This window comes from Triticum aestivum, unplaced genomic scaffold (genome assembly GCF_018294505.1).
Source record: "Triticum aestivum cultivar Chinese Spring unplaced genomic scaffold, IWGSC CS RefSeq v2.1 scaffold128631, whole genome shotgun sequence".
Classification (NCBI taxonomy): domain Eukaryota; kingdom Viridiplantae; phylum Streptophyta; class Magnoliopsida; order Poales; family Poaceae; genus Triticum; species Triticum aestivum.
In genome coordinates, this window is record NW_025225549.1 from 42,760 (window position 1) to 56,031 (window position 13,272).

The 13,272-nt window shown below is 45.4% G+C and overlaps 1 protein-coding gene across 1 annotated transcript; it reads right to left on the bottom strand.

The window, feature by feature from the left end:
• Positions 1-3,241: 3,241 nt before the first annotated feature.
• Positions 3,242-11,378, bottom strand: LOC123172251 (protein FAR1-RELATED SEQUENCE 5). The gene is made up of 8 exons (XM_044589252.1): positions 11,283-11,378; positions 10,987-11,122; positions 10,229-10,436; positions 5,788-6,052; positions 5,242-5,673; positions 4,658-4,848; positions 4,025-4,352; positions 3,242-3,937 (listed from the first exon to the last, which is right to left on the bottom strand). Exons 1-8 carry the CDS (start codon positions 11,376-11,378, stop codon positions 3,278-3,280), a joined length of 2,316 nt encoding a protein of 771 aa, XP_044445187.1. The 3' UTR covers positions 3,242-3,277.
• Between the last annotated feature and the right edge of the window lie 1,894 nt (positions 11,379-13,272).

Consider the following 13,272-nt stretch of genomic DNA (forward strand, 5'->3'; position numbering starts at 1 on the left):
ACTGATAAATTTGAGATTTTTGTGTGTATTTCCAGGCCGTTGACAAAAAATATGACACTTAATTTGAGAAATCATCATTTATATAAGAATATAAACTGTAATTGAACAATATTTGGTCATGCAACCATGCAAGAAAGACACATTTACCAAAATAGATTACACAACAGAACAACAAGGACTTATATAGCGGGCGATATTGCGGATAGCGGACGATATAGCGGTCTAACAAGTGATATTGCGCCCGCATCATGACAACACGCTATTTTCTAACGCAACCTTAAACTATTAGCGGCAGGGTGATGCTACCGCTATTGCGGCCGCAATAGCGGAGGTAGTGGACGCTATTTAAAAGCTTGGGTGGCCGGTGTCGAGGTAGTCGCCATGGACCGGGAAGAAGAATGGATGAGTGGACTGTAGAGGAAGACGACGAGTTGCTCAAGCAAGGTGATAACCCTTTGTGCCAATGTCGATGTAGCCGAGAGCGTAGGATGGTGTAGCCGTGTGAGGGATGTTGTGGTCGATGTCGAGTCAAGGTGGCCGGTGTCGAGGTAGTCGCCATGGACCGGGAAGAAGAGCGGCGGCGGTGGCCTGAGGAGGTGGCGGCGGCGGTGCTCGAAGTGGGCGAGGAAGAACCTAATAGCACGACGAAGATCAGCGCGGACGGCGGTGTTCCCGCGCCTAGGAAGGTGGCGCGGCGCATACCACATAGAAGTCGACACGTGTGGACGGCGAAGTGGATCGCGTGCCACGGCGCTACGGCCCGAAGGGGCGATGCGGCGGCAGTGCTCGGTAGAGGTGACAATGGGGAAGACCCCAGGGCGGCTGCCGGGACCACATGCCATTGGGGCGACGCAGCGGCAACTCGAGGGCTGGTGCAGCCACAACGATGGCCTGGAGCGGACAACCTCGGTGTAGCGGTAGACCGGGCCGCGGCACTACGGCCCGAAGGGACGACACAGCGGCAGCGCGTGGGTCGGTGTAGCCGCGGAGCGAACCACGGGGTGGTGGTTGGGACCGCGTGCCAGGCTCACTATGGCCTGATGGGGCGACACAACGGCAACACGAGGGTCGGTGCAGCCACGAGGACAGCCTGGAGCGGGCGGTCTTGGAACGGCGATGGACCGTGGGCTGTAACACTACGACCCGAAGGGGCAACGGAACGACAGCGCACAGGTCGATGTAGCACAAAGAAACATGGGCCGGTGACGCTGCGGTCCGAAGGGACGATGCAAGGAGCATTGTACTCAATGACGATCTTCACAAATTTCTGCGGAGACGGACGTATCCGATTGATCAGACAAAGGCGCGATAAGCAAAACTGCGAAGATGCAGACAGATATGGTAGGAGGAGTGAGCGGTCAGGAGGCAGCAGTCCAATAGCACGCAGCCAGACGGTGCAAGCACGGGGAGTACGTACTCCCTCCGTTTTTTTAGTCTGGATATAAGATTTGGTCAATGTCAAACTGTGTAAAGTTTGACCAACTTTATTGGCAAAAATATGAACATCTATAGTACTAAACCTATATGATATAAAAATTAATTTCATGATGCATCTAACAACATTGATTTTATATTATGAATCTTGATATTTTTTCTATAAACTTAGTTAAAGTTGTCAAAGTTTGATTTTGACCAAATTTTATATACAAGCTAAAAAACGAAGAAAGTACATTTAAGGGAGCCTGCATTCAACCACATCAGAACTGCCGCACGGAAAACTCGTCCGCCCTGGGTGCGTGAGTGGTCTGCGGGGCGACTGCCACGGAGATCCATGCGAGCGGCCGCGTAAGTAGCTGCGGGACACATGGTCCGAGCCAGCGCAAGTACGCATGCACACCGCCGCAGCATGCCGGTGGAGTCAACGACAAGTGATGGAGCAGACATGTGTAGTAGCTATACGACGAATGAGGATGGGGGACTGAAAAATGCCAATAGCGGCCGCGCTGCAGGCAGGCCGCTATCTGTGGCCGTCACTTTGCCATATGGATCCGCGCGGCTATTGTATACACCACGTATTTGATTTTTTTTGGCCCATATTGATCTAGACATGGCCCACGCACATGGAAAAGGGCCCTAGCCCTCTGACGGAAAAGCTGGCATGTACTTGATGGGCGGCCTCCGTTTGGAACTTGTTCGGGCCGTGGAGACCGGGACCTCCTATACGCCGCGCTTTGCGGCAAATTGGCGGCGTGCCGCACAGAGAGGGACCCGACTGGGCCGGCCCATGGAGTTCTACCGCAGGACGCAAAAATACAGGAGAAGAATGAAACGCGCGTGACCCTGGAATCGAACCTGAGACCAGCTGCGTAGTAGCACGCACTAGTAGCCACTCCAACTAACCAATGCTGTTGTGAAATAAAGCAGTGGATAGCTTAAAAGTTTTCGGGAGCAGTGTTTCCATCACCTGTCAACTCGCACAGCCAATGGCATGCATCGCCTAAGCATGGGCAACGCTCCCCTCCCCCAACGCCCCCATGCCATCCATGAGAAGAGGCCATCTAGCCGAGCAAGGCACAGGCACAGCACAACACTCAGTGACTCACCCCAAAAAAAATTGGTCAATTTTTTTTATCTATTGTTCCGGAGAAAACAAATAATCACGCGCGGAGCAAATATCCATCTCTGGCGATTTTGTTTTTTCTAACGAAAAACATAGCCTGATGCCACGGCCAACCAAATTTCATCTCATGCCATACCTGTTCTTGTAGTTAACAATTCGCCAATCGAGAGAGGGCGCGGCCATTCGATGCATGTACCATTCGCCAGGCACATCTGTCTCCGTCAGACCAGGCGTGCTCACCCGTGAGGTAGTGAATGGGCCTAGTCAAAGCTATGATCGTGGCCCTGTCAACTCGTCGTTCACCGTCGCACGTCCCTTTGCCTACCTGTCAAGATTCATCGTCATGTACACATGGGAGCCATAGATTTACGAGATCAGAGTTCTTGGATTTGCATTTTTTTAGGCCAGGCTGGACCGTTTGACACACATTTGTTGCAACGGTCACAATCGAAGCCAACAAAAAATGCAAGCTCATCTAAACATCATCCCGGTGATCGATCCAACACAGTCCCCAGCACACCCATGCAAACAAAACAGTGTCTCGGATGAAACCAACACAAACATGAAAAAAAATCAGTGTCTCAAATAAAACCAACGTTTGAAGCATTAAAACAAATTCTAAATTGTCAACAGGATGTCAACGATCCCATCACAAATTCATAATAAGTCATCCCTGGTAATGAAAACAGTATCCACACAGCCAACATACTAAGTTCCTCAGAGAAAGTTGGGTTCAAAAGGTCCAGACTTCTTCGTGCCACAAGCATTGCGACGATGCCCAAGCACACCACAATTTGTACACTTCGGCAATTTCCTTGGCATTTTCGGCACATCGCCTCTCTCAGGGCAAGCGGTGCACTTGTGCCCTTGCCCCGTGCAGATAGTACAAAACCATGATCTCTTCAAATGTTGCTCATACGGAGCTTTGTCTCGGCTAGTTGTCGGTCTCCCTCTCGGGCGTTTATTCTGCTGCCCAATGATCCCTGAACAACTTGTTTCACCATCACAAGCAGGCCTTGTGCTGCCCCCTTCTACCTGAAGCGCCCCTGGGTGCTCCTGAACTAAAACCTGATTTTGTTGCTCCCTTTCTGCTAGCCCCATCCCGTCCTTTTCGGCGCTTAATGGTAACAGAGTGGCTTGGACCTCCTTCATCATGGTCATAAAAACATCATAGCACTTAACATTGCTATCGCCAAGCAGCACACACTCTAGTGCCTTCGTGTACATTGTGTGATGTCTGAATGTATCGCTGGAAGGAGGCCCTCTGTCTTTCTGGTATCGGACCAAATGTGCAGGGAGAACATCATTTGCATCTCTTGTCCAGCGTTTCATTATATGCTTCTCTGGTATCTTCGACAGGCGGAAGTGGACCATAACCTGCATAGCAAACAGCAAATTATTTTCATTCCCCTATCATCTGTTCATCGTGAACAAACTGAGTACGAATCAGATGAAAATGTTGACCTGCAATGCATGGCAACAAACCAACCCAGCGTGTTCAAACATGCCGCACTCACAACTGAAAAAACTCTCTTCATCATCCACTTCGATTGTGAACTCAACCTTACTCCATTTCTCTCTTGCTGCAGCATCTACATGTGTTGATCTGTAAACCTTCCTTGGTACAATCTCATCCAATACATGTGCACCACACTTATACAGCTCTTCACCGAACTTCTCAAACATAGCTCTCGTGTACACCTTGCTAGCATGCCTTTCTAATGGCAGGTTATTTCTAAGCGACACACCACTCTGCAAAACAAACACACCACATATTAGTAATTGGCAAAATCTTTATCATGAGACAGAACATGCACAAAATCTGTAGCATCTGCAAAGGGAACAATTACCAGCAATGCTCTCTTCTCTTGGAAGCTCTGCTCCGACTCCCTGTCAAATTGGAGTTTCTCAAATTGTTTCAAAAACAGGTGCATAGGACACCCTGGCGGCACGTAACCTTTCAACATGTGATTTGCACTCTCGCTCCGCTGTGTGCTAGTCATTTTCGCACAAAGCACTCCTCTAAAATATGGCTTTGCCCACTTATGGCGCACCTCATATATCTGCGTCAAGAATGGATGCTTCTTCAGGGAGTACCTTTCCAGCATCTGCTGCCAACCAGCTTCAAATTCTTCCTCTGTGATCATGTGATGGACTAGCTTGTGGAACTCCATCTTAAAGTCACTGTTCTTGCTCCACAGCACACCCATCGACTCCTTTGCTTTCTTCAGAACATGCCACTTGCACCAACGGTGTACTGTGTTTGGTAGTTCAGCCTCAATAGCCAGCTCCATCGCACGTGCTTGATCCGCATTGTTACAGTCGAACCCACAATCAGTTGGTTAGAACTCTACTATCTGTACAACAGAAACAGCTGCATGTATCCAGTGGCAAAAAAACAGAGCTCGAGAGGGATACTAACCAGTTAGGATTGTCTGTGGGTGTTTCCCGCCCACCATACGGATGAACTCTTTAAAAATCCACTTGAACGTGTCCTCCTTCTCATCCCTCATCATGGCACCACCAAAAATTATGCTTTGGAAGTGGTTGTTTACACCAACAAACAACCCAAACGGCATGTCATAAAGATTAGTACGGTAAGTTGTATCAAATGTGATTGCATCTCCGAAACACCTGTACTGGTCAAAACCTCTGCTTGTTACCCACATTAGTGTCTTTACCCTGTTCTCCCCATCCACTTGCACCGTGTAATTGAAGTCAAGATCGTTAGCTTTCATTTCAGCTAGAATCGCCATCGTCTTGACTGCATCCATGTCAGACTGTTCTCTATTCAACTTTCGGCACAGAGTCTTCAAAGACCTCTTGGTAAATGACACTTTATCCACTGTCCCGAAAAAACTTCCAACAATGCTGAACACTTTCCCCAGCCCCACATTGTTGTCTCTCAGCTGTTTCACTAGATCTTTTGTGTATCTGTCTATATGCTTATGCGACTTCCAATGCATTTTCTGGCCACAGGTCAACGACAACGGGTGGTTATGATCATCCTTGTGTTCTGCTATATACCAGCCCTTGTCATTCGACCGCAGCAGCCTAATCATGGCATTGCATCCGCACCTGGTCGAGCGGCTGTTTTCCCTCAAGGGTTTGCCCTGCAAAGATAAAACGACAAGAAGAAATGCCGTCAGTCGCACAGGATCCACAATGACAGAACAATCAGACAGCTTAGGATGCGAATAAATTTGCCAGTTGTTCAATTAACATACCGCACAAGCGCACACAATCTCTTGCATGCATCTCTTCCTTTCAACATTCAATCTGCTCTTTGCAAGTCTAACACCAAACCCACACTCCCACGAATACAGATTATAGAATTCATAAGCTTCATCCAACGAGTCAAAACTTGTCGCAATGGTTGGGTACACAACAATTCCATCCCTCTTCTCTGCATAAGCACAGACAGACAATTCCAGAGCTGATATCCTGTTCAGATTCATCTCCCTCTCCTCGGGAGCTTTTCCAACCCTGACCCTGCATAAGCATCTCAGGATGAGACGACACACACGAAACAATTAATGAGTACCTTGTTATTTTTGAAGTACACTAATAGTCACATAAAGAGCCGGCGGGACACGACACACATTAACAAACGTGCATATCATATCCGGCACGGACAGTTCTGTTGGGGAACGTAGTAATTTCAAAAAATTTCTACGCACACGCAAGATCATGGTGATGCATAGCAACGAGAGGGGAGAGTGTTGTCCACGTACCCTCGTAGACCGAAAGCGGAAGCGTTATCACAACGCGGTTGATGTAGTCGTACGTCTTCACGATCCGACCGATCCAAGTACCGAACGTACGGCACCTCCGAGTTCAGCACACGTTCAGCTCGATGACGTCCCTCGAACTCCGATCCAGCCGAGCTTTGAGGGAGAGTTCAGTCAGCACGACGGCGTGGTGACGATGATGATGTTCTACCGACGCAGGGCTTCGGCTAAGCACCGCTACGATATTATCGAGGTGGACTATGGTGGAGGGGGGCACCGCACACGGCTAAGAGATCAAGAGATCAATTGTTGTGTCTTTGGGGTGCCCCCTGCCCCCGTATATAAAGGAGCAAGGGGGGAGGCGGCCGGCCTAGGAGGAGGGCGCGCCAAGGGGGGGGTCCTACTCCCACCGGGAGTAGGACTCCTCCTTTCCTTGTTGGAGTAGGAGAAGGGAAGGGAGAAGGAGAAGGAAGGAAGGGGGCGCGCCCCACACTCCCGTTGCTGCCCTCTATTTCCACTAAGGCCCATGTAGGCCCATTAAGCCCCCCCCGAGGGGGGGGGGGTTCCGGTAACCCCCGGTACTCCGGTAAAATCCCGATTTTACCCGGAACACTTCCGATATCCAAATATAGGCTTCCAATATATCAATCTTTATGTCTCGACCATTTCAAGACTCCTCGTCATGTCCGTGATCACATCCGGGACTCCGAATAATCTTCGGTACATCAAAACTCATAAACTCATAATATAACCGTCATCGAAACTTTAATCGTGCGGACCCTACGGGTTCGAGAACTATGTAGACTGACCAAGACACGTCTCCAGTCAATAACCAATAGCGGAACCTGGATGCTCATATTGGCTCCCACATATTCTACGAAGATCTTTATCGGTCAGACCGCATAACAACATACGTTGTTCCCTTTGTCATCGATATGTTACTTGCCCGAGATTCGATCGTCGGTATCTCAATACCTAGTTCAATCTCGTTACTGGCAAGTCTCTTTACTCATTCCGTAATACATCATCCCGCAACTAACTCATTAGTTGCAATTCTTGCAAGGCTTATATTGATGTGCATTACCGAGTGGGCCCAGAGATACCTCTCCGACAATCGGGGTGACAAATCCTAATCTCGAAATACGCCAACCCAACAAGTACCTTCGGAGACACCTGTAGAGCACCTTTATAATCACCGAGTTACGTTGTGACGTTTGGTAGCACACAAAGTGTTCCTCCGGTAAACGGGAGTTGCATAATCTCATAGTCATAGGAACATGTATAAGTCATGGAGAAACCAATAGCAGAATACTAAACGATCGTGTGCTAAGCTAACGGAATGGGTCAAGTCAATCACATCATTCTCCTAATGATGTGATCCCGTTAATCAAATGACAACTCATTTCTATGGCTAGGAAACATAACCATCTTTGATCAACGAGCTAGTCAAGTAGAGGCATACTAGTGACACTCTGTTTGTCTATGTATTCACACATGTATTATGTTTCCGGTTAATACAATTCTAGCATGAATAATAAACATTTATCATGATATAAGGAAATAAATAATAACTTTATTATTGCCTCTAGGGCATATTTCCTTCAGTCTCCCACTTGCACTAGAGTCAATAATCAAGTTCACATCGCCATGTGATTTAACATCTATAGTTCACATCTTTATCTGGTTAACACCCATAGTTCACATCGATATGTGACCAACACCCAAAGGCTTTACTAGAGTCAAAAATCTAGTTCACATCGCTATGTGATTAACACCCAAAGAGTGATCATGTTTTGCTTGTGAGAGAAATTTAGTCAACGGGTCTGCCAAATTCAGATCCGTAAGTATTTTGCAAATTTCTATGTTTACAATGCTCTGCACGAAGCTACTCTAGCTAATAGCTCCCACTTTCAATATGTATCTAGATCGAGACTTAGAGTCATCCAGATCGGTGTCAAAGCTTGCATCGACGTAACCATTTACGACGAACCTTTTTTCACCTCCATAATCGAGAAACATATCCTTATTCCACTAAGGATAATTTTGACCGCTGTCCAGTGATCTACTCCTAGATCACTATTGTACCCTCTTGTCAAACTCTTGGTGAGGTACACAATAGGTTTGGTACACAGCATAGCATACTTTATAGAACCTATGACTGAGGCATAGGGAATGACTTTTCATTCTCTTTCTATTTTCTGCTGTGGTCGGGTTTGAGTCTTTACTCAACTTCACACCTTTGTAACACAGGCAAGAACTCCTTCTTTGACTGTTCCATCTTGAACTAATTCAAAATCTTGTCAAGGTACATACTCATTGAAAATCTTATCAAGCGTCTTGTTCTATCTCTATAGATCTTGATGCTCAATATGTAAGCAGCTTCACCGAGGTCGTTCTTTGAAAAAACTCCTTTCAAACACTCCTTTATGCTTTCCAGAATAATTCTACATTATTTCCGATCAACAATATGCCATTCACATATACTTATCAGAAATGTTGTAGTGCTCCCACTCACTTTCTTGTAAATACATGCTTCACCGCAAGTCTGTATAAAACTATATGCTTTGATCAACTTATCAAAGCGTATATTCCAACTCCGAGATGCTTGCACCAGTCCATAGATGGATCGCTGGAGCTTTGCATATTTTGTTAGCACCTTTAGGACTGACAAAACCTTCTGGTTGCATCATATACAACTCTTCTTTAAGAAATCCATTAAGGAATGTAGTTTTGACATCCATTTGCGAGATTTCATAAAATGTGGCAATTTGCTAACATGATTCAGACAGACTTAAGCATCGCTATGAGTGAGAAAATCTCATCGTAGTCAACACCTTGAACTTTGTCAAAAACCTTTTTCGACAAGTCTAGCTTTGTAGATAGTAACACTACTATCAGCGTCCGTCTTCCTCTTGAAGATCCATTTATTTTCTATGGCTTGCCGATCATCGGGCAAGTCAACCAAAGTCCACACTTTGTTCTTATACATGGATCCCATCTCAGATTTCATGGCCTCAAGCCATTTCGCGGAATCTGGGCTCATCATCACTTCCTCATAGTTCATAGGTTCGTCATGGTCAAGTAACATGACCTCCAGAACAGGATTACCGTACCACTTTGGTGCGGATCTTATTCTGGTTGACCTACGAGGTTCGGTAGTAACTTGATCTGAAGTTACATGATCATCATCATTAGCTTCCTCACTAATTGGTGTAGGAGTCACAGGAATAATTTTCTGTGATAAACTACTTTCCAATAAGGGAGCAGGTACAGTTACCTCATCAAGTTCTACTTTCCTCCCACTCACTTCTTTCGAGAGAAACTCCTTCTCCAGAAAGGATCCATTCTCAGCAACAAAGATCTTGCCTTCGGATATGTGATAGAAGGTGTACCCAACATTTTGGGTATCCTATGAAGAAGCACTTCTCCGATTTGGGTTCAAGCTTATCAGGTTGAAACTTTTTCACATAAGCATCGTAGCCCCAAACTTTAAGAAACGACAGCTTAGGTTTCTCGCCAAACCGCAGTTCATACGGTGTCATCTCCACGGATTTAGATGGTGCCCTATTTAACGTGAATGTAGCTGTCTCTAATGCATAACCCCAAAACGATAGTGGTAGATCGGTAAGAAACATCATAGATCGCACCATATCTAATAAAGTACGGTTACGATGTTCGGACACACCATTACACTATGGTGTTCCAGGTGGCGTGAGTAGTGAAACTATTTCACATTGTTTTAACTGAAGGCCAAACTCGTAACTCAAATATTCGACTCCGTGATCAAATCGTAGAAACTTCATTTTCTTGTCACGATGATTTTCCACTTCACTCTGAAATTCTTTGAACTTTTCAAATGTTTCAGACTTATGTTTCATCAAGTAGGTATACCCATATCTGCTCAAATCATCCGTGAAGGTCAGAAAAATAATGATACCCGCCGCGAGCCTCAATATTCATCGGACCATATACATCAGTATGTATGATTTCCAACAAATCTGTTGCTCGCTCCATTGTTCCGGAAAACGGAGTTTTAGTCATCTTACACATAGGGCATGGTTCGGAAGCATCAAGTGATTCACAATCAAGTGATTCCAAAATTCCATCAGCATGGAGTTTCTTCATGCGCTTTACACCAATATGACCTAAATGGCAGTGCCACAAATAAGGTGCACTATCATTATTAACTTTGCATCTTTTGGCTTCAATATTATGAATATGTGTATCACTACGATCGAGATCCAACAAACCATTTTCGTTGGTGTGTATGACCATAGAAGGTTTTATTCATGTAAACAGAACAACAATTGTTTTTTAACTTAAATGAATAATCGTACTGCAATAAACATGATCAAATCATATTCATGCTCAACGCAAACACCAAATAACACTTATTTCAACACTAATCCCGAAAGTATAGGGAGTGTGCGATGATGATCATATCAATCTTGGAACTGCTTCCAACACACATCGTCACTTCACCCTTAACTAGTTTCTGTTCATTCTGCAACTCCCGTTTCGAGTTACTACTCTTAGCAACTGAACTAGTATCAAATACCGCGGGGTTGCTATAAACACTAGTAAAGTACACAATAACATGTATATCAAATATACCATGTATATCAAATATACCTTTGTTCACTTTGCCATCCTTCTTATCCACCAAATACTTGGGGTGGTTCCGCTTCTAGTGACCAGTCCTTTTGCAGTAGAAGTACTTAGTCTCAAGCTTAGGTCCAGACTTATGCTTCTTCACTTGAGCAGCAACTTGCTTGCCGTTCTTCTTGAAGTTCCCCTTCTTCCCTTTGCTCTTTCTCTTGAAACTAGTGGTCTTGTCAACCATCAACACTTGATGTTTTTCTTGATTTCTACCTTCGCCGATTTTAGCATCGCAAAGAGCTTGGGAATTGTTTTCGTCATCCCTTGCATATTATAGTTCATCACGAAGTTCTACTAACTTGGTGATGGTGACTAGAGACTTTGTCAATTACTTTCTTATCTGAAAGATTAACTCCCACTTGATTCAAGCAATTGTAGTACCCAGACAATCTGAGCACATGCTCACGGGTTGAGCTATTCTCCTCCATCTTGTAGGCAAAGTACTGTCTGAGGTCTCATACCTCTCGACACGGGCATGAGTATGAAATACCAATTTCAACTCTTGGAACATCTTATATGCTCCGTGGCATTCAAAACATTTTTGAAGTCCCGGTTCTAAGCCGTAAAGCATGGTGCACAAAACTATCAAGTAGTTATCATACCAAGCTTTGTCAAAACGTTCATAACGTCTGCATTTGCTCCTGCAATAGGTCTCTCACCTAGCGGTGCATCAAGGACATAATTCTTCTGTGCAGCAATGAGGATAATCCTCAGATCACGGATCCAATCCGCATCATTGCTACTAACATCTTTCAACTTAGTTTTCTCTAGGAACATGTCAAAAAATAAAACAGGAGACCTAAACGCGAGCTATTGATCTACAACGTAGATATGCTAATACTACCAGGACTAAGTTCATGATAAATTAAAGTTCAGTTAATCATATTACTTGAAGAACTCCCACTTAGATAGACATCCCTCTAATCCTCTAAGTGATCACGTGATCCATATCAACTAAACCATGTCCGATCATCACGTGAGATGGAGTAGTTTCAATGGTGAACATCACTATGTTGATCATATCTACTATATGATTCATGCTCGACCTTTCGGTCTCAGTGTTCCGAGGCCATATCTGTTATATACTAGGCTCGTCAAGTTTAACCTGAGTATTCCGCGTGTGCAACTGTTTTGCACCCGTTGTATTTGAACATAGAGCCTATCACACCCGATCATCACGTGGTGTCTCAGCACAAAGAACTTTCGCAATGGTGCATACTCAGGGAGAACACTTATACCTTGATAATTTAGTGAGAGATCATCTTATAATGCTACCGTCAATCAAAGCAAGATAAGATGCATAAAAGATAAACATCACATGCAATCAATATAAGTGATATGATATGGCCATCATCATCTTGTGCTTGTGATCTACATCTCCGAAGCACCGTCATGATCACCATCGTCACCGGCGCGACACCTTGATCTCCATCGTAGCATCATTGTCGTCTCGCCAACTTATGCTTCTACGACTGTCGCTACCGCTTAGTGATAAAGTAAAGCATTACAGGGCGTTTGCATTGCATACAATAAAGCGACAACCATATGGCTCCTGCCAGTTGCCGATAACTCGGTTACAAAACATGATCATCTCATACAATAAAATATAGCATCATGCCTTGACCATATCATATCACAACATGCCCTGCAAAAACAAGTTAGACGTCCTCTACTTTGTTGTTGCAAGTTTTACGTGGCTGCTACGGGCTGAGCAAGAACCGTTCTTACCTACGCATCAAAACCACAACGATAGTTTGTCAAGTTAGTGTTATTTTAACCTTCTCAAGGACCGGGCGTAGCCACACTCGGTTTAACTAAAGTTGGAGAAACTGACACCCGCCAGCCACCTGTGTGCAAAGCACATCGGTAGAACCAGTCTCGCGTAAGCGTACGCGTAATGTCGGTCCGGGCCGCTTCATCCAACAATACCGCCGAATCAAAGTATGACATGCTGGTAAGCAGTATGACTTGTATCGCCCACAACTCACTTGTGTTCTACTCGTGCATATAACATCTATGCATAAAACCATGCTCTGATACCACTGTTGGGGAACGTAGTAATTTCAAAAAATTTACTACGCACACATAGGATCATGGTGATGCATAGCAACGAGAGGGGAGAGTGTTGTCCACGTACCCGCGTAGACCGAAAGCGGAAGCGTTAGCACAACACGGTTGATGTAGTCATACGTCTTCACGATCCGACCGATCAAGTACCGAACGCATGACACCTCCGAGTTCAGCACACGTCCAACTCGATGACGTCCCTCGAACTCCGATCTAGCCGAGCTTTGAGGGAGAGTTCCGTCAGCATGACGGCGT